General features: G+C 40.1%; 1 protein-coding gene across 1 annotated transcript in view; it reads left to right on the forward strand.

Annotated features, from left to right (window-relative positions):
• Positions 1–25,894, forward strand: part of RNF213 (ring finger protein 213) — a 125,092-nt gene that overhangs the window by 12,738 nt on the left and 86,460 nt on the right. The window contains exons 7-14 of the mRNA XM_087955966.1: positions 80–235; positions 8,744–8,940; positions 10,664–10,956; positions 14,246–14,484; positions 17,788–17,994; positions 19,800–19,983; positions 22,198–22,250; positions 24,365–24,521. Coding sequence (XP_087812092.1) covers positions 80–235; positions 8,744–8,940; positions 10,664–10,956; positions 14,246–14,484; positions 17,788–17,994; positions 19,800–19,983; positions 22,198–22,250; positions 24,365–24,521 — 1,486 coding nt within the window. The remainder of the gene's footprint in view (positions 1–79; positions 236–8,743; positions 8,941–10,663; positions 10,957–14,245; positions 14,485–17,787; positions 17,995–19,799; positions 19,984–22,197; positions 22,251–24,364; positions 24,522–25,894) is intronic.

The following is a 25,894-nucleotide window of genomic DNA, read 5'->3' on the forward strand; positions in this document are numbered from 1 at the left end:
ATGTTTTATGAAAGTTTTATGTATCATAATTAAGTAGTATTAATATGGAAGTCATCTGTTGTCTTATTCTGTCTTGCAGTCGGACACCTATGGAGAATATTACGGTTTATTTCCATGCTATTCTGTCTAAGGACTTCAAGATAAATCTTGACAAGCATAAAGTGATCATTATGGCAGAGGGAATTTCTGGTTATACTGACTGGAAAGACACTGTATGTGAGCTGACCTATTCCCAGTAAGTATATGTTGACATGATATAAGCATATTCTTAGATCTGAGTTAAAAGACTTTCATTAGCATCTGAGTTACTGTATGTGCTAGGCATTTAGTTCTTTCTGAATGTGTGCATGTTTATGTCTGTATTTCAGTAAAGTTACTTTGGGACAGGTGCTTATAAATATATTGCAGGGGAAAGGTAATTAGAGAAAATCTATAAACGTGTGTTTTTATTGGCAATTATTCATGAATGGTGGGAGTGAAAGGGAGGGCAAAGGCACTTTATACAAGCCTGTGAGATTGCAAGTATTTTAGAGAAACAAATGCTATATTGTGTGATTTATACTCTTATCATTAGCACTTCATCCATACAAGAGAAAACTGTCACTACTAACTATAGGTAGTGTTAGGAATTATAGTCACCTAATAGTTGGGTTGGAAATATATAAACCAGGATAGACATTTAATACTGTCTCTTTAAAGGAATGCTAAAATTGTAATTGGGTGTGGTTCCTCAAACGGCCATAAGATGGAGCCAGAAAGCTGGGTTGTTCTGTTGTTGCTGTGAGTTGCTTGTTGCTAGATGTTCTGATGTTTGCTGTTTTTGGTTCCTGCATTTTTCCTATTGACTGTTGCTGATTGTCGTTCTTCTTGGATTGATGTGAGTCTGATTACTGAACTGTTTATGATACTGGACTTCGTTATTTGGATTATCCCTGGACTGAAAACTGATTGCTATAACCGTGAATGACTTGAACTGTTTGTTGGACTTTGCTTAACCGTTTACTGGAAGTAAAACCTACATTTTACTATACAGTGTGGCTGTGTGCTGGTCGGGTGTTATTCAACATCACTCTCACTATGTCTCCCTGTGTGCACTCATTCTCTTAAGGGGGAATTACCGTATTTATCGGCGTATAACACGCACTTTTTTCCCCCTGAAAATAGGGGGCAAATGATGTATGCGTGTTATACGCCGATATAATGTTAAGAAGCCTTCGGTGAATGCTGCTGGGATCGGGATCAAGGACACAAATGAAAGAAGGGGAGGGAGGAAGCAACCGAAGCCTGTCCTTCTCTCTGGGTCAGCTCTCTCAGTCGCTCTCTCGCTCCTCCACCAGCACAGGAAGAAACTGCTTCAAAGAGCGGGGAGCTTTCCTGTCGCCGCAGCTTCCCTGAAGCGCCCGTTCTCCCCCCCCCCCCCCCGCCCGCCCGCCCGCCCGCCCGCAGTGCTCCGTTCTGCCTGCCTGCCTGCCTTCGTTAATGGTTGAATCGGAACAGCTTCGGCTGAGTAAAAGAGGCGAATAGTTATTATTCTCAGCCGAAGCTGCTCCCAAACAACCAGAAACTAAGGCAGGCAGGCAGGCAGGCAGAATGGGACACTGTGGATTGAAGCGCGCGTGGGGTGGGAGTGGGGGTGAAACGGGCGCTTCCGGAATAGCTGCGGCGACAGGAAAAGCCCCCGCTTCTTTGAAGCAGTTTCTTCCTTGGATGGTGGAGCAGCGAGAGAGCGAAGCCTCCTTCTCTTCTCTTCCCCCGGTCCTTGCAAAAATTTTCTGCTTGAAACCGGTCCCTGGTACAAAAAGGTTGGGGACCACTGATTTACCTTATAAGTGGTAATAATATTAATAAAAAAAGTTCTGAGCTACCCTTATTTTGCTTCAAAGTTTTTATTTAGAAATTTAATTTTTTTCCTGAAATTTCCCTCTTAAAATGAAGATGCGTGTTATACGCCTGTGCGTGTTATACGCCGATAAATACGGTACCTCAACACTGGTTATGAGCCCAGGTCAGATAACTGAATACACAGTACAGTATGCAGATAGCTGTTTACTGTTTAATTGTGGGTTACTGTCCTGGTAAAGATGGCACAAGACCCGTCAACAAGTCTATCACTGATAATCCGGTTGGATGGAACAAACTATGTTTCCTGGTCTATGAAGTGCAGTCTACTTCTGTGTAGAGAAGGGTTATGGAATACAGTTCAAGATCCACCAGATGTAAATGCTTGAGATCCAGATAATGAGGATGATGCTAAGAAGTTAGCTGACTTTAAACAGAACAACGAACGAGCTCTTTGTATAATTGGACTAACATTGAGTGACCAGCAGCTAATCATATTCGTGGAGAAGAGTCTGCTGCTAAGTGTTGGGAGAATTTGAAGAGGATTTATGTTCATGACAGTGTAGGTGCACACATATATCTTACACGTAAACTGTTTAAAGCACGTCTTCTGAAAGGTGGAGGTATGTTAACTCATTTGAACTTCATGAAAAGAACCTTTCAAGAGCTACATGAACAGGAACTGATATTTTCATAGCTGCATCAGGTTTACATCATTCTTTCCTCATTGGATGAAAGTTATGATGATTACGTATCTTCACTGGAAGTTCTGCCCAGAGATAAACTGACATTGACTGACATAACCGGAAGGTTGTTAGAAGAGGCAAGAAGACGGCTGGATAGGGATCAACTGAGGAAGAAACAACCACAAGAAGAGGATTTGTCTTCAACTGCCTATACTGTTAGGAAATGTTTTTCTTGTGGGGCTAAGGGACAGATAGCTAGATTCTGTAAGAAGAGAAAATGACAGAATACTGGTAATCACCAGAAGGCCAAGAAGAATGTTAATTTAGCTATGTCTAGCAATTCAACTGTAAACCATGATTTGTGGGTAGTGGATAGTGGAGCATCACAGGGTAGTGCTAGAAATAGAGAGAGGTTTGTAACGATGTCCATGAGTAAGCAACATGTATCATTGGCAAATGGATGGAAGATGAAAGCATCTGATGAAGGTACTGCATATTGTTCATGTATAAATGAGCATTTATCTATGTTATATGTACCTTAACTGACATATGATTTGTTATCAGTAAGGGCTTTGGTTATGTAGTAACCTTTAGGAGAGATAACTGCATATTAGAGAAAGAGGGTAAAAGTGTTACTGCTACTTTAGAGAATGATTTATATGTGATAACATGATTACCAGTTGCAGATGGCTAACTTGGTTTAAAACATTGTTAAGCCACATGACGAATGTATACATTTACTGCATAGACATCTGGGGCACATTAATTTCAAAAGGCTCAAACAAACTGTTGAATTGTCAGAGGGAGTAAAATTAAAAGCCTGTAGCAAGTACTTAAACTGTAATGCCTGTAATCAGGAGAAAAGCAAGGTTACTCCAGCAAACAGGCTGAATGGGTTTAAGACCAAAAAACCTTTAGAGGTTGTGTTTGCTGACATAATTGGTCCTAAAAACCCAGTTTGGGAGGTGCCTGCTATGTTTTGAGTATAATGGACCATTACTCATGATACGGTTTCTGCTATCTCATGAAAAACAAAACAGAAACATTCCAATATTTCTTTAATTGGCTGAGATTTGCAGAGAGAAAAATGAAACATAGAGTAATGACTTTAGTTACTGATAACGGGACTGAGTTTATGAACAATAGATCCCAAACTATGTTAAAATTGGCTGGTGTCGAACATAAACGTTCTGCACCTTACAGACCACAACTTAACTTATTTGTAGAACGAAGAGGCAAACGTGACAAGCCATGGCTCACACTATGTTATCTGATTCAGGTTTGCCTGAAACACTGGGGTGAGGCCATAATGTGTAGCAACCATGCTTTAAACCAGTAGCTCCCAACCTTTTTTGTGCCATGGCCCGGTACTGGCATCACAAATTGATCCGCGGCCCGGTACCGGCATCAGCATGCATGACAAGGCAAGGCGAGCCGAGCGACCGGCCAGCCAGCCGTCCCCCACTTCTCCCTGCCACCTTCAACTCCTCCTTTGTACCTTTTTTGTGCTTTTTTTGTGCTTTCTTAATCTCCTCCGCCATCGGGATGGCTCTTCGTTCGAAGCCGCCCCCCCTTCGATGAAACTAAGGCGCGAGGATTCCTTCAGGACCCAAACGCCGCTTTCCAACCGGAAAAGCTCACCCGGAAGCACTTTCTTGTCGAAACAAGATGGCAGCGCCCAGCAAACTGGCGGCCCGGTAGAAAATGATCCACGGACCGGTATCGGTCCGGGGCCCGGTGGTTGGGGACCCCTGTTTTAAACAGTGTGGTGAACACAGCAACTGGTGAATTGCCATTCACTCGTTGGCATGGCAGAAAGCCAAATTTAAGTTATCTACACACATTTGGAGCTCCAGCATGGGTGCATATTCCCTCACAAGTAAGACTGAAAGGGCAACATAGAGCTGGGAAATTATTTTTCGTAGGTTACGAGGCCAACCATAGGTCGTTTAGATTTTGGGATCAAGGCACAGCTAATATTTACTGCAGTGCTAGTGCTAAATTTCTTGACCATGTTGGGTGGCATAAACTGGAACAGGAATCCAACAATGATGTTATTATTGACACCCAAGTAGTCCCTAATGATGAAATAGTTAAACCATCAATAGTCATTAAAGAGGAAGAACAGGAATAGGATGAGGAGGAATAACAGGCAGAGGAGGAAGTAGAAGCAGGTGAAACAGGAGACTCCACCAGTAAGCCCTGTATTACCGAGACGTTCAACCCGAGTAACACGACCACCTGAAGATATCAGGCTAGTGTTGTATGCCAAGTGAATACAGTTCCTGGTAATTATAATGAACTGAAACTGTATCCTGCTAAAGATCAGGCTGCTTGGCAGGAAGCAATGGATAAGGAACTGAAAGCCGTACAAAGGTTAGAAGTATATGAAAATGTCAAGTTACCACCAGGTAAACATGCCATAGGGTATAAATGGATTTATAAACTTAAGACAGGTGTGGATGGGACTGTTACCCATAAAGCCAGGTTAGTAGCACAAGGGTTCAGTCAGACAGCAAACAACTACGATGAGGTGTTTGCGCCTAGTCTGAAAGCTACTACATTACGAGCAGCATTAGTGTGGTGGGCAGCTAAGGACAAAATACATTTAGATGTTGAGACGGCATATCTGCATGCACCGTTGCAACACGCTATATATTTAAAGAAACCTTTAGGTATAAAGAATGATAATACAAGTGATTGCTGGAGATTTAAAAAAGAGTATGCTTGAAGCAAGCAGGATAGTTCTTGACTTACGACCACAATTGAGTCCAAAATTTATGTTACTAAGTGAGAAATTCGTTAAGTGCGTTTTGCCCCATTTTACCACTTTTCATGCCACAGTTGTTGAGTGAATCACTGCAGTTATTAATCTGCTTGTTAAGTGAATCTGGCTCGCCCATTGATTTTGCTTGTCAGAAGGACGCAAAAGGTGATCATGTGACCCTGGGATTCTGCAACGGTCATAAATATGAATCAGTTGCCAAGCGTAGCTGAATTTGGATCAGGTGATCATGGGGATGCTGGAAAGGTGGTAACTCTGAAAAATGGTCATAAGTCACAAGAAAATGCTGGATCCCAGCTGGTTTTCAGGGCTTCGGTGGCAAGCAGGAATTTGCGATCGTGCGTGGTTTCTGCCCGGGCTCGCTGCTGGAGCGCCCTAAACCAGCTGCCTTTAGGGCTAAGACACCCCGTAGAGGTGGTGAAGACGGGGGAGACCCAGCAGGTTTTGAGGGGAGCTGCACCTCTCCTCCTCAGCTGGCTAAACTCCCTTTCCCAAAGGCGGTAAGAGCGTCAGTCAGAAATGGCCGCCTCAAAGTAGCACTAAGCCGGAAAAGAAAGTGGAGGAGGAAGTTAAGAAGTGAAAGTTTTTGGCTACATCACTCCCAAAGAAGAATCGGAAGCAGTGAACGAAAGTGAAAAGGGAAAGTTTTTTTTTCTTCACTCTCCTTCCTCACGCTGACGAGAAGATCTGAATAAAGAAATCGGAAAAATCCACTTTGGCGCCAATAGGTAATTAAACTGGAAATATAATTAAATGCCAAAAGGACAATAAAGATTTCTGAACACTAAAAAATCCTTTTTTTGCTATAAGTGGGAAGGGAGAGGAAAAGAATAAGGGCAGGACTTGGAAAGAGGAGACTGCTTGGAATTCAAAAGAATCTAAAGTTAAATCTTAACAAGACTTCTAAAAGATACATTTTAACTGGAACTTTGCAACTAAATAGTAACCCCAAGAAGAAAAAGTGAAAAAAGAAGAAAGTGTTAAAAGAAACAGCTTGTGTGTATTTGGATTGTTTGGTGACTTTGGGATTTTTGGAAATTATATTTGAATGACCAAAAACAATTGGGTGGTTGTTTAAAAAAAACCCAATGGCATCACTTCTGGAAGAACTGAAAAATCAAATTTAAAAAATATAAAGGAGAGGAACAAGAAGGGAAGGGTTCCTTTGGCTCCATTTTTCAATTCTTAGAAATGGCGATTGGTGTCTACAAGAAACAACGAAAGACTGCGCAACAAGAAGATTGGGACAAAGAAGAAGCCATTTTTAATGAACAAGTAATTCTATCTGGGGAAGAAAGGGGAAAGGGGCGAAAGAGAATGGAGAATTTAAGACCTAAAAAAACAGCCAAAAAAGGGAAAAATAATGTGAAAAGGGGATATAATGTTGGAAAGCAACAGAAAAGAGGAATACAGAAGAGGGAAATGGAGGTGGAGAGAGGGGGGAGGGTAAAAAGGGGAGAGAGAAAAAGAAACGGAAGAAGGAAGGGAAGAGAAGTTACAAAGGTCTGGAGCAAGATGTAAAGAAACAGGATTTATTCAGAGATAATAGGTGAAAATTTAATTGAAAAGGGGATTCTGTAAAGGTACATAAGATTGTATTGTTATATTTGTAATAGAAATAATGTTAGAAAATTGGAAACAAAATATGATTAAAAAGTGGAATAAAATAGTCAGTGTAATTTAGTGAAACTTTTGTGAACAAAATAAATGAAATGAAATAAATGAGAGAATTGAACTAGGAAGGAATGGGAACATTTTAACTACTCAATGTTTTATAAAATATTAGTGAAGTGGGGGGGAAGTAATTATGGAAAGTTTATAAGTGTTCCCATAGAGGTATGATACTTATTTGAAAAGTAATGTGTACAATGTTCAAGATTTAAATGAATATTAATATTAATGATAGAATTGGTATGGATTGTTGTTTTAATTATGTTATATATTTATATATTTTTCTTTTTTTAAAATACATTGTGTAGTTTTAGAATGTACCAAGCAGAATCCGAACTGAAGTTATGTATTATATTAAGTGTTATAATTTTAGGGGAAAGATATAAAGGCGTGATACTCCAATCAGTGATCACAGGAGAAATTTTGCTTAATGAGAAAAGATAATAGACAGCTGAAACAGGACAGACAAAGAATATAAGTATGATGATTTGAATTGAGATGAAATAAAATAAAATAAAATTAAGAAAGTTGAAAGAGGGGAGAAGTTATATAGAAAATGTAGAATGGTAATAAGATATGGAATGGAATATAATAATGAGCATGAACTTGAATTTGTGTCTGCACGAAGAGATGTAACCCGGGATCAGGCTGCTTTCAAAAAAGATGTTTTATGTTTTTATGTTCTATGTTCTGTTTGTCTATGTTTGTTTTTAAAAATCAATAAAATTTTCAAAAAAAGAAAAGAAAATGCTGGATCCCAAAGCGCTGCACTTATGTGATCTGCAAAGAATGGCAACCGGATCTAGTTAATGTCATTTTTTTAAAAAAGAATTGTGGCAGGTCCACAGCCATCATTACTCTTATTGATGGAGATTTATGAAGGCCAGTTACTTTTGCAAGTGAAAAGGAAGATTTAGTACAGGTAGTCCTTGATTTATGGCCACAGTTGAGATTAGAATTTTGGTTGTTGAGGCGGTTGTTAAGTGAGTCATACCCAATTTTATGCCCTTTTTTCCATGGTCAAGTGAATCACTGCAGCTGTTAAAAGAAGAGTGGTCATTAAGTAAAAGGCTTTCCCCCTTGATTTTGCTTGCTGGAGTTTGGCTGGGAAGGTGGGGATCATGTGAACCTGGGATACTACATGCTGGTTGCCAAGCGTCCAGATTTCGTTACATGAATGTGGGGAAGCTGTACCGGTTTTAAGTGCGAAGACTGTTTGTATGAATGACTGTATTGCATTTCACTTTTACTGCTAGCGTATATAATAAGAAATGTAAGACCACTCCAGTTTTAGGAACTGGGCTTGGCTAGTCTAGTGAAGAGAAGGCCCAGGGGAGACATGATAGCAACATTCCAATATTTGAGGGGCTGCCACAAGGAGGAAGGGGTCAAGCTATTTTCCAAGGCACCCGAAGGTCAGACAAGGAATAATGGATGAAAACTGAACAAGGAGAGATTTAACCTGGAAATAAGGAGAAACTTTCTGACAGAACAATCAACCCATGGAACAGCTTTGCCTTTGGAAGTTGTGGGAGCGCCATCACTTGAGACCTTCAAGAAGAGATTGGACTCCCATCTGTCAGAAATGGTGTAGGGTCTCCTGCTTGGGCATGGGGTTGGACTAGATGACCTACAAGGTCCCTTCTGTTATTCTGTATTCTATTCTAAGATTTTACATGCCTCTAAAATTTTATTTCAACAATAAATTGCTTCCTTGCGTTTACTCTGCTTTGATGCTAAAATACAACTTTTTAAATTCTAGAGATCTTGGAGATCACGGATACCTGATTGAAGGCCACACCGAAATTTCTAAGGAAAACCTGGATAAACCAATTTCGTACAAATACATTGTTAAATGTGACAAACAACTGTCATATGAATTCATTTACAAACCTGCTACAGATGGACCACATGTAAACCGTTCCTTGCTTTTATCACCAAAATTGATAGGTGGTACAGGTAAGAAACTGCTCCTTGTATTACAGTCTCCCCAGTGTTATATTAAAGAAATTTAGATTTTGTAACACCCAAGAAAGCAAGAATCCTTTTAATATATTTGACAGCTCAGTATCTGCAATAGAGTCCTTCAAACTTTTGGGTTGTATGATCTTCCAGGATTTGAAACTGGTACTTAATATTAGAACCATCATTAAAAGGGCACAACAAAGAATGTCCTTTCTCCATCAACTCAAGAGATTTAGACTGCCTGAAGAGCTGTTAATACAGTTTTACAGAGGAATTATTGAGTTTGTCATGTGTACTTCTATATTATTGAGTCATTTGTACTTCTATAACTGTCTAGTTTGATACAGCAACCAAACAGGACAGGTACAGTCTCATCGAATAATTAAGATTGCAGGAAGAACAATTGCAATCAGTCTGCTTTCCATAGAACACCTGTATGTTATCTGGGTCAGAAAGAGGACTGAGAAGTTATATATAGAAACCCCTCACATCCTGGACATAAACTGCTTCAGTTCCCCCCTTCAGGATGGTGCTACAGGACATGCGAAAACAACAGCCCCAGGGACAGATTTTTTTCCTCTCGTCATCAAATGTACTGAATACCTAATTCTTAAGGACCTAAAAGCTGTTAAAATAACACCTGACTATATAGCAGTTCTGAATATTGTGATTTTTTTCCAAAGTCAAAATACTCAGGTCTAATAATTTCAAATTTTCCTCGTATCTAACCCTTTGGCTATTGCTCCAAGGCCTCCTGAGCTTTTTTTGCTGGCGGAGTGTTGCAGGAAGCTGTTGCATGTCCCGGGATCATGTAATCATCATTTGTGAGCTTCCCATCAGCCTCTGACAAGCAAAGTTCAATGGGGAAAGCCAGATTTGCTTAGCGACCAAATGATTTGCTCAACATGTGCAATGATGCACTTAACAAATATGGCGAAAAGGTTGTAAAAATGGGAAGCGACTCACTTAACAATTGCCTTGCATAGCAGCGGAAATGTTGGGCTTAGTTGTGGTTGTAAGTCGAGATCTACCTGAATTAAGCAACTGATAGTCACCAAAGCTTTTTTTTTGGATTAAGCAATTTACTTAGTCTCACACAGTACTCAAGTTACAACCACAATTGCGCTCAAAATTTATGTTGCTAAGTGGAACATTTGTTTAGTGAGTTTCCCCATTTTACGATTTTTCTTGCTACAGTTGTTAAGACAACCATTATATTTGCTAAGTTAGTAAAATGGTTGTTAAATGAATCTGGATAAGTCACAAAAGGGGATCAAATGACTCCGGGACACTGCAACAGTCATAAGTATGAGCCAGTGGCCAAGCGTCTGAATTTTGATCACGTGACCATGGGGATTCCGCAATGGTCATAAGTCCCTTTTTTCAATGCCGTTGTAACTTTGAACGGTCACTAAAGAAACTGTTGTAAGGAACACCTGTATTTGCTAAAGGTAGAAATTCCACATTTATTTATTGTTGTGTAGCGCTGTATTTCAAAACACATCCTAGCAGTAAACAATATGAAATGAACATGGATGGAATATAGGTCTGAAATGCCTTCTACAGAGGTTGAAAGAAAATGACTTTCTGTGGGTCTGCATGGTTTGACTATGGAAGGAGACAATAACAGAGCAGGGTGCATCATGCGGTTGCATTGGCATGCAAAGCTAGAAGGGCTGTATCTTGCATTTCAGAACTTTAATATTTTATTTAACAGATTGGCATCAATATGATGATATAATATGTGCTAGACCAGAGAAGAGTTGGTGGAAGAATTTGAAGAATCACATTCCATTTTGGAAAGATAAGGAAAAGGATTTTGTGAAAGGGAAACTGATAGCAGTAAGAATAATGCTGGACAACCTCTTCAGTATCCTTAAAACATGGAGTCGGATTAACGTCAAAAGCTTTTTCCAGCAGTTCCACCAATTTTACTTTGTGAATAAAAGGATAATGGTACATGAAGGATGTCGAAAGGAATGGAAAGAGCTACAATTCAAAGAACAGCAGGTATTATATTCTCGTTATTATACATCCAAGAAGAACCTTTTAGTCAAATGTCTATAAAGTTTGTAGCATTTTGACTGTGCTGAGCAAGGTGCTCATTGTTACAGTGTCTTTGGAGTAAAATGATGCAGCAAAGTTATTAAACTGGGTTGAGTATTGAGTTCAAGATGCTCAAAAAAGAGAGAATATGGACTTAAGTCATTGCAGGAATGAAATGTAACTCACCAAGGAGGGCACTGAGTGTTGTTCAAGAGGAAGGCCATCTCTATAGATACTCCACTATGGATTACATAAGGTTCTGATATCAAGCATATGCTCTGATGTTTGAAACAACTCTGTATTTCAGAAGTGAAATTGATGCAAGATTTAATTCAATTGGGAAACTCTGGATTATAGTTCTATATATAGACTTATGAACTTGGAATTTCTCGTAACAGAGTTTTTATTTGTTCCTATAGAAACTTGTAATTCTCAATTTTGTACATTATAGTGTATTGGTTATTTGTGTTGATATTCATATATTGAATTTTTAAAAAGGACTGATAGTTTTTAGAATATTATACCATGTTTCCCAGAAAACAGGGCTGGGTCTTATATTGTTTTGGGCTCCAAAAATAAACACTGGGCCTTAGTTTGGTGGGCTGTTTTATTTTTTCCCCATTTATGGGAGCCCCACTTCTTCGGCTTGCTTGCGGCCATAATGGGGCAGGAGGCAGTATGGTGTAGAAGGGCCGCCATGAGGTAAGAGATGCAGCTGTCACACGTACCCTGCGCCAGCTTACATTAGGACCCTCAGCCAGACCATCCATGCCCTGATACCAAGCCTCATGGCAGCGGCTCCAACAGCCCTGTCCAGCTGGACCCTGTGTGTCTGCCAGCCCACTTCTTCTGCTTGTTCGCAGCCGCAACGGAACATGCAAGCCGAGAGATGGTGGGGTGGAATGGGCGGCTGGCCACGGGACGTCTTTGCATCTCTCGGCTTTCCCACAGCCTGCACAGTGCATCAGGATGCCTGCCTTCCTCCCCACACCTCTGCTGCTGGTGCTGCGGCATAAAGACTAGCCTCCCGCGGCCACCCACCTGCTCTGGCCACCCATTCTTTGCTTTCCCATGTTCTGTGTGGTGCATCCAGATCGCATGTCTCCCCCTCCCGCCTCTGCCTCCACCTGCTGCTTGGATAGATAATCAACTCACCTGCACTGTGCAACCTGGGGTAGGGCTTATTTTAGAGGAAATGGTAGTATATTCATCTGTTTGAAGCAATTGTTGGAATATTAAAAATTTATAATGCTTGTAAACATCTACCACAGGCGTGTCTGTGGTCCACAGGCCAGATGTGTCACATGCTGGCCACACCTACCCCTATTTTAGTGAAGGGGAGAAAAGTTGTGATACATCACATCACGACGATGTATCGTTGTGAGTTTGACACCTATGATCTACCATCTACTGAATTTTTCTTGTTTTCTCCCCATACCGCTCTTTAGCATTTTTTTTTAGTGGGGGGGGATTTTTCCTCTATTCTCTTTTTAAAAAAATGCCTAATTAAAAAGACTGATTCTGATGGTCATATTTTGAAATAATTGAAACTTTTGAATGTAGAAAATAACTTAAATGGTGATTGTGGTCAAATCTAGCCAGCTCAGGAGCGATTACAAATTCAATTAATTAATTTGTTACAGCTGGCACAATGGACATAATTGACCAAATATATTCCTTTCCATAGTTACCACCTATGAAACTAATAAGAGAAGAGGATCAGCAAGGAGCCCATAATGAGATCCCAGTTTCTGAGATATCCTTCCTATGGCCCATAGCATATTTTGAACTTTTCTAAATTATGTTCAATCTAATCTATTCCATTATCAACCCTATACAGTATTCAATACTGATACTGATTATTTCTTTAGAGTAAAATGGTAAGGAGGAAGCTGATGGCTGCTCTATTGCAATCAGAGGTGGTATTAAGCAGGTTCTGACCAGTTCTGGAGAACCGGTAGCAGACATTTTGAGTAGTTTGGAGAACTGGAAAACACCACTTCTGACTGGCCCCGCCCCCATCTATTCTCTGCCTCCCGAGTCCCAGCTGATTGGCTGGGTCTTCTTTTGTTGCCCTGCACAGGAGAATGGAGCTGGTAAGCAGGTTAGTGGGGTGGGGAGGGAATGAGATTTTGCAGTAACCTTCTCTTGCCACACCTACCCAGCCACACCACTCCCACCAAGCCACGCCCACAGAACCGGTAGTGAAAATTTTTGAATCCCACCACTGATTGCAATGCTTATATTTCCTGTCTTAGCAGTTCCATATAGACAATAAATAAAGTCAGAGATTGCACCATTATAGATCTTGAAATTCAAATAAAATAATTTCTAGTACTGGGCATTTCCCACCTACAAATCTGCATGGATCCACTTCCCTTAACCATGAAGCCAATCACATTTTGGCTGATTTAATCAGTCAAAAGGACAAAATGTTTTTTAAATAGATGATAACACGGATATTCCACTCTGGACCATGCCCTCAGCATGTACAGTACAAACTGAAAGAATTTTAAATTAATGGAACAAATAGGTGTAGACATTACATATTCTCATATGTCCCAATGCTGATGCCCAATCTAAGGAAGATGTGATTGACATTAATTACACAGATGTAACAAACAGCTTCCTGTAAGCTACTGTTTTTTCCTCCTTTTCATCATCCCAGCCAAGAAGGTGCTGAATTACTTTCAAAAGATGCAATAAAAGCAAGACTGTTCAGTTCTCCTTCTTCTGCATCGATTAGAAATAGACTTCAGTGCATAATTTTGTCCCAAGGTTTCTTCTGTTTGTGCTTTGTCAGCCCTTTTGCTTCATTATTCTCGTCTTCTCATCTTTGTATTAACACTTGGAAGGCTGATAGTAGCATAGATTCTGATCCCTGAGCCTTTTTACATTCCATAGAGTATAATAGGATTTGATAGTATTGCAGTCAGGTGAGGTGGGAAATTGTTCAGTACATTCAGGAAATCATTTAGATCAATTGGACACTTGAGTCTGATAATTTTTTGACCCACCACCTCTGCACAATCACTTTGAGAAACAGAGAGCTGTTGTACAACCTAACATGTTAATAGTTTAACTTAAACCAATTTCCTGGCCTTTTAAAGTCTAATCTATAATGTTTTCTTTGGGTTAGATCAGAACAATGTATGCACCTAGATGTTTTGTTTTTTAGCTATAGCTTATGCCTTAATATGATGTATGATTAAACATGCTTTTTTTTTTCTCCCTCCCTCCCTCTCTTTTAAAGTTGAAAGATTTTATTGTGAATTACTTGATGGAAGAATCAAATAACATCCTCAAACAGAACACTTTGATGTGGGATAAAATAGGCTTAGCATTGATCACATTTACATTAATAAAATATTATAATATTCAACTGCCCAAAAAGGAACTGAAACAGTTATGCATGTTTCTTTGTCTGGAGAAATCACCAGCGGACGTAAATGAAATTGAGCGTTTCAGAGAGACATTTTCAGAGTGTCCGGGGTAGGTAATGTGATTTTGGGGCATATAGAAAGCATGTAGGGTGGAGTGAGGATACTGAAGTTTAAGGTAGAAAAATGTTTGGTTGGGTACATGCCATTGATCAATGTGATCTTCCAAGGTGGGCATCTTGATTCCACAAAGCTTTCTCCGTGTAGGAAACAATTTGGACAGGAGATTTGGGTGCTCTTGGGCAGTTTTTGACCCTGGAAACATGCCCTGACTCTTGGTGCTTTCTTTGATATTAGGCATATGGTGATCTGAGTCCATCCTAAGCTGCTGCTGTATTTCTATGCACCTGTGGTTTTAGATGGGCTGTATGTACTTGCACTAGAATATTGCACTAGAATATTTATCACGCTGTTGATTAAGCTCAGTATTCATTATGATCATTAGAAAAGGTTATTTGTTGGGCAAGCCTGAAAAGTAATTACATTCTGATCAGAGATGGACATTCTAATTGACCAGATCCTTGGCTTCTGTATGTCCAAAGCCCAATACGTTCTGTATATTCTTCCCAGAAGACATTCCCCTCCTTCCCACAGAAAATGCAAAACAGTAAAAAGAAACAACAAGGTGTAGTTGGGCGAAAGAGAAAGTGTGCAGATGTACAGTGCATTCAGAAAGTATTCAGACCCCCTTCACTTTTGTCATTTTTTTATGCTGCAGCCTGATTCTGCAGGTATTGAAATTCATTTTTCCTCATTAATCTACACTGAGTACCCTATAATGACAAAGTGAAAACAGAATTTTAGAAATATCTATAAATTTATTAAAAAGAAAAAACTGAAATAACACATTGGCATAAGTAATATATATCAATGTATACTGAGCCTTCACTCAGTACTTTGTTGAAGCACCTTTGGCAGCAATTTCAGCCTCGGGTCTTTCTGGGTATGACGCGACAAGCTTTGCACATGAGGATTGTGGGATTTTCTGCCAATCTTCCTTGTAAATCCTGTCAAGCTTATTCAGGTTGTATGGTGACTGTTGGTGGACAGCCATTTTCAGGTCCCTTCAGAGATGTTCAGTAGGGTTCAAGTCAGGGCTCTGGCTGGGCCATTCTAGGACATTCACAGAGTTGTCCTAAGCTACTCCTGCGGTATCTAGGCCAGTGGTTGCCAAAATGTCACCCCCAAAGCAATTAATCCAGGCTGTGCGGGAACAAAAGGCTGCGCCACCCACATGGCCTATGGGAATACAAGGCTTGCGTCGCTTGTATTGCAAACAACACGAGGTAGTGAGGGGAGGGGGGAAAGGGTGGAGGGGGAACTTGCCTCACTCACCCCATGGGCCTGGCCTGGCCACTAGGCTGCCTCTTTCCATTTCTTTCTTCTGCTCTTGGCTGCACTCAAGGAAAGCAGCAAAAGTCTTTCTTTCTCTCCCCCAAACTCTGCCAGAAAAGAGTCTTTGGGACCCTGCAAGAGGCTGTGCTGGTGCGACAAGTCTCACAAAACTCATTTCTGGCGGAGTTTGCCGGAGAGAAAGAAAAACTTCTGCTACTTTCCTTGCATGAAGCTAAAAGTCTCCCTCTCTCTCTCTTTCTCCCCCTGAGAATGGAGCTGGAGAGGGTATCCTGCAATCCCAAATAAAGAATGATTGATCGGTAGGAAAACGGGGTGGGGAATATTCCTGCAGACTTTTGGGGGGATTTTCCCAGGGTCTCTGGTCCGCAGGATTTAAAATTATGAGTTTGGTGGTCCATGAGGTCCAAAAGGTTGGTGACCCCTGATCTGGGCTGTGTGCTCAAAATCGTTATCATGTTGGAAAATGAATATTCAGCCCAGTCTGAGGTACTGAGCGTTGTGGAACAGGTTTTCACTAAGGATATCCCTGTACTTTGCTTCTTCAGCTTTCCTTCAATCCTGGCCAGTCCCCCAGTCCCTGCTACTGAAAACACTCCCATCACCATGCTTCATTTTTAGAATGATATTGGGCAGGTGATGAGCAGTGCTTGGTTTCCTCCAAATATAATGTTTTGAGTCCAAACAATTCAATCTTGGTTTCATCAGACTAGAGAATCTTGTTCCTCACTGTGTGAGAGTTCTTCCGGTGCATTTTTGCAAATTCCAAGTGGGCTTTCATGTGTTTTGCACTGAGAAGAGGCTTCTGGTCACTGCCACAAAATCCAGATTGGTGGAGGGCTGTAGTGATGGTTGTCCTTTTGGAACTCTGTCCCATCTCCACACAGGATCACAGCAGTTCATTCAGAATGATCATTGGATTCTTGGTCACCTCTTACTAAGTTCCTTCTTCCCCGATTGCTCAGTTTAACTGTGTGATCAGCTCTTGGAAGAGTCCTGGTTGTGCTTCTTCCATTTGAGAATTATGGAGGCCACTGTGCTCTTAGGAATCTTCAGTGCAGCAGAAATTTTTATTGTAGTGTTCCCCAGATCTGTGCCTTGCAATAATCCTGTCTCTGAGCTCTGCAGGCAGTTCCTTTGACCTCATGGCTTTTGCACTGCTACAGTATGCATTGTCAGCTGTGGAGCCTTCTATAGAGAGGTGTGTGCCTCTCCAAATCCTGTCCAATCAATTTAATTTACCACAAGTAAGCTCCAAGGTGTAGGAACATTTCATCAATGATCAAGAGAAATGGGGGGCAACGGAGCTAAATTTCAAGCGTTATTGCAAAGGGATATTTATGCCAATGTGATGTTTCAATTGTTTCTCATTGATAAATTTACAGACATTTCTAAAATTCTGTTTTCACTTTGTCATTATGAGGTGCTGAGTGTAGATTAATGAGGAAAAAATGAATTTCAACAACTCTAAAATCAGGCTGCAGCATGAGTAAATTGACAGAAGTGAAGGGAGTCTGAGTACTTTCTGAGTGCATTGTAGATAGGATGGAGCTGAAGGGAACAAATTAACTGAACAGGAAAGAAAGAAAATGAAAAGTCTTGGGCAGCTCTTCTAAAAGGTGTGTAAGTTCCAATTATGTGAATCCTCTCAAGTAAAGAACAACCAAGGATCTTTCTTTCACTATTTGAAGACAGATCCCATTTGTTATTGGTAAAAGAGGTTGTTTGATCTCTAGATCATTAAAGGTGATCTCAGTGGCTGTTCTTTCATGGCAGCTATTTTACAAATGTGATTCCTGTTATCTTAGGGCAGGTATTTTCTCTAGCCCACACTGTATTTTCTGTATACGTTTATTAGTCTTGAAATGTTGGGGGCACTAGTACAGAATAGTTATGTCTGAAGGACTCTATTTTTGTTGGAAGTAAGAAAGTCAAGTTAACTTGCACAGAGGGATTCTGATAAAAATTATTTTTAGATCTTAATTTTGTCTATCTCTTTCAGTTTGGTGGAGAACTTGATAATATTCTGTGATAGCTGCATCGAAGCAGAGATTCACGAGTGGGTGTGGATACTCCCAATTCTTTATCTATTTACTGTGAATGATTCTGAATATAAAACTAGGACTTGCCTTGAATCAGAAGAGAAATGGGCAAGGTTGGAATTTATTCGATATTCGGAATGTAGAGCTAAAAACAGAAACGTCTATAAGTAAGTTTTTCAGCCTAGTATTGTTATTCCTGAAATGATTTCTGATTTTTTAAAAGTTAATTTGAGCTAAGACATGGATTTTCAATATTTATACAGGTGGTCCTCAATTTACAACTATTCATTTAGTGACTGTTTTAAATTACAATAACATTAAAAAATGACTTATGACTGCTTTTCTCACTTACAAACATTGCAGCATCCCCCACATGGTCACATGATCAAAATTTGGACGCTTGGCATCTGACTCATATTTATGACAGTTGCAGTGTCATGTGATCGCCTTTGACAATCTTCTGACAAGCAAAGTCAATGGGGATGCCAGATTCACTTAACAATCATGTTACCAGCTTAACATCTGTGATGATTCACTTAACAACTGTGGCAAGAAACTGTAAAATGGAGCAAAACTCTCTTAACAAATGACTTACTTGGCAAAAGTAATTTTGGACTTGGTTGTGGTGATAAATTGAGGAGTACCTATAGACTTCAAAACTGGACTCCAAGAAATAGAAATAGTGCCATTTGGTGATGTGAGTTTCTAAGATAGTAAACGTTTGTGACCTTCACAAACGATACAGAGGTTAATAAAAATAATAAGTTATTGTTGCATGAATAATTAAACTTTCTCCAGTGGCGCAGGTCTTTTTGCTTGATCAGTCCATAAAATGACTCAATAAATTACTCAGGGTTGCAAGGGTTTCAAGAAAGAATTGAGAATATTATGAAACAATAATATTGTGATATAAAAGACCAATATGCAACATAGGAAGTACTTCTGAGGTGGTAACTACAGTTTAGGTAGGTTCATATTTTGGTACTTTATTCTGAAGATCTATATTAAATAACTAATATAACGGAACTATTGCAATGTGCTGTACATGGGGCTACCCCTGAAAAGTATCCAGAAACTTTATCTGGTTCAGAACATGGCCATCTGGGCAATTTTAAGTGCCCAAGAAGGCTGAATGTAACACCTTTGCTTCATGAGCTGCATTGGGTACCAGTTTGTTTCAGGGTCTGTACCATATTGCTCAATTGCTTTCAACCATGGCAGAGCTTCTAAGGTACATTAAAGTCTTAAAAATTCAGGGAGATACTACCTGCTTTTAAAATAGCCTATATTGAAGTATATAGCACAATCAATTATCAGGATCTGACCACAGAAAATGTTTTATTGTAATTTTGTATTGTGTCCTAAAATGTTTTGTGATAACTTTACGTCATTGCATTGTCACTGCTTGCCCTCAGCGGTGAGAAAGCCCCCAATCTCTTGGCCTCCTGCAAAGGGGTCAAAATTTGGCTGCGTAGCCTTGTGTGGGGGACACAGGAGCCCATATAACCATGGGACTAGTTGGCCCTATGAGAAACCCCTTTCCCTGTGGCCTGTACCAACAGCTACTGATCTCCTATCTTGGAATTCTTCATCTTTTGAGATTTTATAAGGTCATTTTATAATGTTAATATTTTAACCCTGTTTTTACCTTGTTTTTAATTGTTTAATTTTATTGATTAAATTGCACACCGTCCAGAGCACCTCTCCGGAGGAAATGGGCAGTTAAGAAGTATGAAATATGAATAAATAAATAACTTCTGAGTCAGCAAACCCAGTTCTTTTAGATGTAGCAGCTGCAAAATATAAAACCAACTTGAAATTTCTTAATTTCTAGATTCACAGTTCCTCACATTCCATTTAATGTTGAAATTGAAGCTCCTGTATTTTAAAAAAATACTCAGAGAATACTCATTGTACTGTATTTTTATTCAAATTTCTGCATAACTGCCATGCTTTTCTGTATGTTGAAAAGGAATCTAATAATGCAAAAGGAGCATTTGCTGGAAGGAAACCGAACATTATTCAGATCCTGGTTCTGCTTGTTACCACTATATCACCTGGTGGAATTTATCTCTGGCCCTTATGCTGATCCATTTGACTGTCTTCTGGGAACTTTTCATAGACTGAAAAGCTTGAAAATTCAATATAACTATCAGGTTTGTTCTGATTTCTAATTAACACTTTTAATTATCTTTGTCTGATGACGGCAAGGGACCAGAGGCTCAATCCATAGGTTTGTCATTACTCCTTATGTGAAGTATGCATCAGCAAGTATGAGAAATTGATTTGGCCAAGCTATTCTAGTAAATTGGTCCATTAAGGCCTGACTTACAGATCTGGCATCAATTTGGCATACCAAATTGCTACTTTTGGCTCCAGGGTAGAATAACCTCCCTTGATCAAGACATTGTTTGCCTTTGATATCTTGGGCTCACAATACAGATAGGCCTTGACTTACAACAGTTCAATTTAGTGACTATTCAAAGTTATAACAGAACTGAAAAAAGTGACTTATGACCATTTTTCACACTTACAATCATTGCAGCATCCCCATGGTCACCTGATCAAAATTCAGATGCTTGGCAGCTAGTTCATATTTATGACTGTCCTGGGGGCATGTGATCCCCTTTTGTGACCTTCTGACAAGCAAAATCAATGGGGAAACCAAATTCACTTAACCATATTACTAACTTCTGAATGATTCACTTCACAACTGTGGCTAGAAATGGCATAAAATAGGGCAAACTCACTTAACAAATGTTTCACTTAGCAACATAAATTTTGGGCCCAATTGTAGTCATAACTTGAGGACTACCTGTATGCATCACTCACACCTGGAAGGGTCCCATATTAATAGTAGGTTGAAAAGGGCTTTATTCTTATCAGGGCAGTACTCCATGTCCTGGCATATGTCATAGAATTTCATATATGCGGATACTTCCTCCCCAGTGGAAGAAATACTCATTCACTTGCGTAGTAATCAGCCAGATTTGGGAGCCTCAGGCAAAAATTGGTAAGCATCATGAGCTGATAAAAAGATACCCTGTACCCTTAAGGAGATAACACTGCAGAGATTTCCCTTTTTGAAACACTGTGATTCCCAGTATTTCTTGAGGGTTATTAGCCCCACTAGGCAGATCAGACCAAGCAGTCAGGTCCAGGGAGGGTAAAACTACCTTTATTTCTATAAAAGCAGAATCTTGCAAGATTGACCGTGCTGTACTTTCTCCCTCTTATGGCTTCAGTGAATTAAGGAGGTATCTGCCTGAGCCACTTCCAAATATTCAGTCAGTCAGTTATCCATCCAATTTCTAGAGATCCCCATCTGAAACAAGTGACACTAGGTGAGGAATAACCCAATAAGAGAAACTTTTAAGTTTGCTTCTGTTTTATCTGTCAGAGATAGGAGTCAGCTGCCAAGTCTCTGAATTTTGATCACGTTGCTATGGAGATGATTGCTACAGTCATAACTGTGAAAAATGATTAAAAGTCCCTTTTTTCAGTGCCATTGTAACTTTGAACCGACACAAAATGAATGCTTGAAAACTGAGGACTACCTGTATCCACTCTCAAATAAACCTTCCAACCAAGAGAAAAGGGGAAAAAAAATCATATTTGTTGAGGTTCCCACATTTTGTTTCAATCGCTGCTTTCCATGATGCATGCTTGCAGAATGATGTACAGAGTTGTGGTGGCTGGGCATCTGTGACTCTCACAAGAGGGTTCCCTAAGTCTTTCCTCCATAATCTCAATTGTTACAACCTCCAATAAACCATTGCCACCATTCTGTACAAAGAAAGGCCCTCTCTGTATCTTTCTCTCAAAAAGGTGAATGTGGTAGGAGCACTAGTTTCTTGCCCATTGGTAGGCAACAGTGCGCTGTAAGCTCTCTGGCAAAATGAGCACATGGATACAAGTTATGTAGATTAAAGTTAGGTAGCTGATGGAGAATTACTTGGAGGTATTGGGAGAAGACAAAAGTCTCATTACTATATATACTTGCAGATAGGCCCATACATGGGTAAGTCAAACATGTTTTTGTTAGTATTTTGCAACCTAAAATTCTTGGTTTATCCATGAATTGCATACAATAACTCACAGGCATGAATGCATAACTACACAATGCAGGCAAAGTTTATAAATGTGCAGTATTTATGTTTAGATCCATTAATTGTCCAAGTTTTCTCTAGGGCAGGATGTGTTTCTTACAAATGGAGGCATTCAGGTGCATGGCAACACAACACACAAACAAAACCACACACACACACACCAATCTGTTTAAGCAGTAAACTGTACAAAGCCAGTTGACTGGGAGATGTTTGTCTAAAATATTGATTCTTTTTAATCCAATCTTTTTTCCTCTGTTTTAGGATGTAGAAAAGCTTTTAGAAAAATTGTTGCACATCCTGTCAGAAAAAAATATGTAAGTAAAATGCATGTACTTTTTTAAAAAAAACATTCATTTAGAACACGCCTCACTGAAGTAAACAATAGAAAAATTGATAGTTAATCACTTATGTAGCTTTGTTTTATCAAGCTGAAAATGGTAACCCACAACTAGAGGTCCTCAGGACTTTGAGGAGGTACTTGATTTAATCAGGTATTGGAATAAGCAGCTGATGTTTGTACAATTTCTAAAGAGAACATGCTCAGAAACCGCCATTTGCAAAGCTGACTTGCTGATCAAAAATGTGGCCCAGCCTTATGAGGCAAAATGGCCTATGTGGCTCTTGTTGTCTAAAGGAAGTATGATGCCTCCGTGCACGATAAAGTATTCCATCAAAGGGATTGTTCTTGATAGATAAACTAGTCATAAAAGATTACATGTTATTTTAATAACCACAAACACTAGTGTATAAAAACGCTTTAAGACAGCGGTGTTAAACTCGGTCTCATTGAGGGCCCATCGGGGTTGTGTATGACCTCGTGGTGGGGGTAGGCATGGCCAGGGTGGGTGTGGCCAGGGTGGGCATGGCCAGCTTGTCACTTGTGTTGGGGGCAGCTCTGGTGGCCAAGTGCTAAGGCAGGACTTTCCTCAGAGCTTCCCTTATTCTCATTATAACCTTCCTTCCTTCCTTCCTTCCTTCCTTCCTTCCTTCCTTCCTTCCTTCCTTCCTTCCTTCCTTCCTTCCTTCCTTCCTTCCTTCCTTCCTTCCTTCCTTCCTTCTTTCCTTCCCTTACTTTTCCTTCCTTGCTATCTTCCCATTTTCCCATCTTTTTCTTTCCTTTTTCCCTTTCTCCTTTCCTGTCCCTTCTTGCATGCTCAAATGCAAAAGAGGAAACATTTCTCCTTTGGTTTTGTTTTTAGTTTGTTTTCCTACCCCTCTGCCAGTGAAAATGGAGCCCGGGAGGCTGAGCTCCATTTTCGCTGGCAGAGGGCTGCAGGAGGCTGTTGCAGCTGAAAATGGGGCCTGGGAGGGCCACAAAGGGCCACTTTCGTGTGACAGTGCCATGATTAGCATTTCATGGTTGGAATATTTCTACTAGAAAAGGAGAATTGGAGACCATTAGAACAAAAGTAGGAAGTGATTTTGAGGAAAGGAAAAAGAAAAAAAATTGACCGCACTCTTCCTTCCTATAGAGGAGTTCCACTATAGAGTATGATATTCCATGGACAACCCCTCCCTGCCCCCATTTTTTAGCATCTGCCTGCTGCCATTGCTGGCCCTTTGTTGAGGAATAGGACTGACCAGCCAGTCAGGGGGGAGGAATTAAGCAGTTGCACAGCTGCAAGAGACCCAGGCCTGGCACCCCCCCATCAGGTTCCATGGAACCATTCCTTCTCTTTTCCCAAGGGAAGACAAGCAGTCTGGGGAAATTCATGTACTGTAGGTAAAATGCAATAAAGTGACCAACTTGAGCCTTTCACGTGTGACTCTATTGTTTGAGTTTGATACCTTCCCCTGCTTCCCAGCACCCATCCTAGCCAGCCCACCTGATACCCTTGCTTGGCCCACTATGCTTCCATGCTACCTTTGTCTACTCCCCCATGGTCCTTGCCAGACCTTCCCTACTTCCCAGCACTTGCCCCCCTCCCCCTTTTGCCTGCACACCTTATCTGGAACTCCCGCCTTTTCCCCCTTAATAGTCCTAAGGTTATGCTGGCACACAGGATTGCCATCACTAAGTGATGCAGTCACTTTATGTTTGCATCCCTTATCAGTGGCAATTGCTTTTATTTCGATTGTAATCGACCCAGGTGCTGTGATAATCCCAAGACTACCAGTATTTTGTTAGGGCTCTCTTTAATTTTGATAGTAGGCCACTTTTCCAGGTGAGGCACATCTTTGGAAAATTATGAATGAGTGGTGTTCATATTCACAAAATGGCTTCTATAGAAGACTTCCTAATTCAAAAAATCAACTATGGGGATGTATCCTGGTTATGAAAATGAAGAGACATATTTACCTTCCTATAAGCTTAGTTTTCATTGCAAATAGCATTTTGAACTCTTGAGTCTGTTTCGTTATGCATATTTTAATGTACATTTCTGGTGTCTCTTAATTGCAAAAAATATACAACCTTTCTGCAATTCAGTACAATTCAGAAAGAAGATTGGAGATGCTCTGTTTTTGCCTGTCTCAACAACCTTCATCAGATATGCAGCAGTCGGATTCCAGTAATATCACAATACAAGTTATTAGCTACAGCAGTTGAGATTGTTTCAAGAATTCTTGCACTTGTACCATCAGAGGTAAGCTTCTCTCTCTTGCCCTTTAATATTTCATTAAGACAAGTGTGGAAAAGGCTTTCTTGATCTGCCTGAAACTGACTAGAAAAACAGAATAACAAGGTTGGAAGTGTTCTTGGAGATCTTCTAGTCCCACCTCCGCTCAAGCAAGAAACCCTATCCATTTCAGACCTAGTGGGAATTCATTGGGACAAATAACTTTGGTGATGTAGTTATATGAAAACATCACTGTTTTTGAGTGCTTCAGGCAGATAGAAGTACAAGTAGTCCTTGACTTACAACAGTGTGCTTAGTGACTGTTTGAAGTTACAGCGGCACTGAAAACAGTGACTTATGATTATTTTTCACACTTAACAATCATTGCAGCATTTACATGGTCACATGATCAAAATTCAGGTGCTTGGCCACTGATTCATATTTATGACGGTTGCAGTGTCCTGGGATCATGTGATCACCTTTTGTTATCTTCTGACAAGCAGAGTCAATGAAGAAACCAGATTCATTTAACAGCCGAGTTACTACCTTAACAACTGCAATGATTCACTTAACTATGGCAAGAAAGGTCACAAAATTGGGCAAAATTCATGTAACCACTGTCTCATTTAGCAACAGAAAGTTTGGGCTCAGTTGTGGTTGCAAGTCAAAGACTTCCTGTAAAGTATTTTAAACTTCACAAAGTAATTTGTCTTGAAATTCACATCCCTAATGGGATGATAGCAGTTAGACTATTCTCAAACCTGGCATAGATTTGGCACAGATTAGGGTTATACTGAATCTAACCATATGTATTATTCCCTGCTTTGGTATGTTCAGAAGATACTGTATAGCCATAGGGACACCAAGGAACACTTCCATGGAGGGTTTGAACTATGGGTTTTCCATTCCTTGGTCAAATTTCACAGATCTCAGTAAGCTATGGAGTGGATCATTCTGTGATGCCTGATATACTCTCCCAAGCATTTTAGGATTATAGCTGAAGTAGTAGAGAGTCCCATTGGCAAGCTTAATCATAGAGACCTAGGAAATATGGCTTTTCTTTTGTGCCCCTACCCTATGGAACAGCATCCTCACCAGTGATAGAGGAACCCTTCTCTCCTGAATTTTCAAAAAGCCCTTCAAATCTAGCTTTGATCCTAGGCTTGGTGTTAATGTGTTTGATGTTGCCATTGTGCTGGGTGGCTTTCAAAATATGATACCAGTAGTAAATTAAAGTAGTTAAAAACATAGAATAAAACAAGGCGGCTCAGATTAAAATGATCTGAGCTGTCTTGTTTTAATCTATGTTTTTAACTAATTTAATTTACTACTGGTATCATATTTTGTAAACCACCCAAATTTGATTTGAATGGGTATTTATAAAGGTAATCCTTGACATA

This window comes from Notechis scutatus, chromosome 2 (genome assembly GCF_049901735.1).
Source record: "Notechis scutatus isolate UNSWTSFEM ecotype Mainland chromosome 2, rNotScu1.2, whole genome shotgun sequence".
NCBI classification, from domain to species: domain Eukaryota; kingdom Metazoa; phylum Chordata; class Lepidosauria; order Squamata; family Elapidae; genus Notechis; species Notechis scutatus.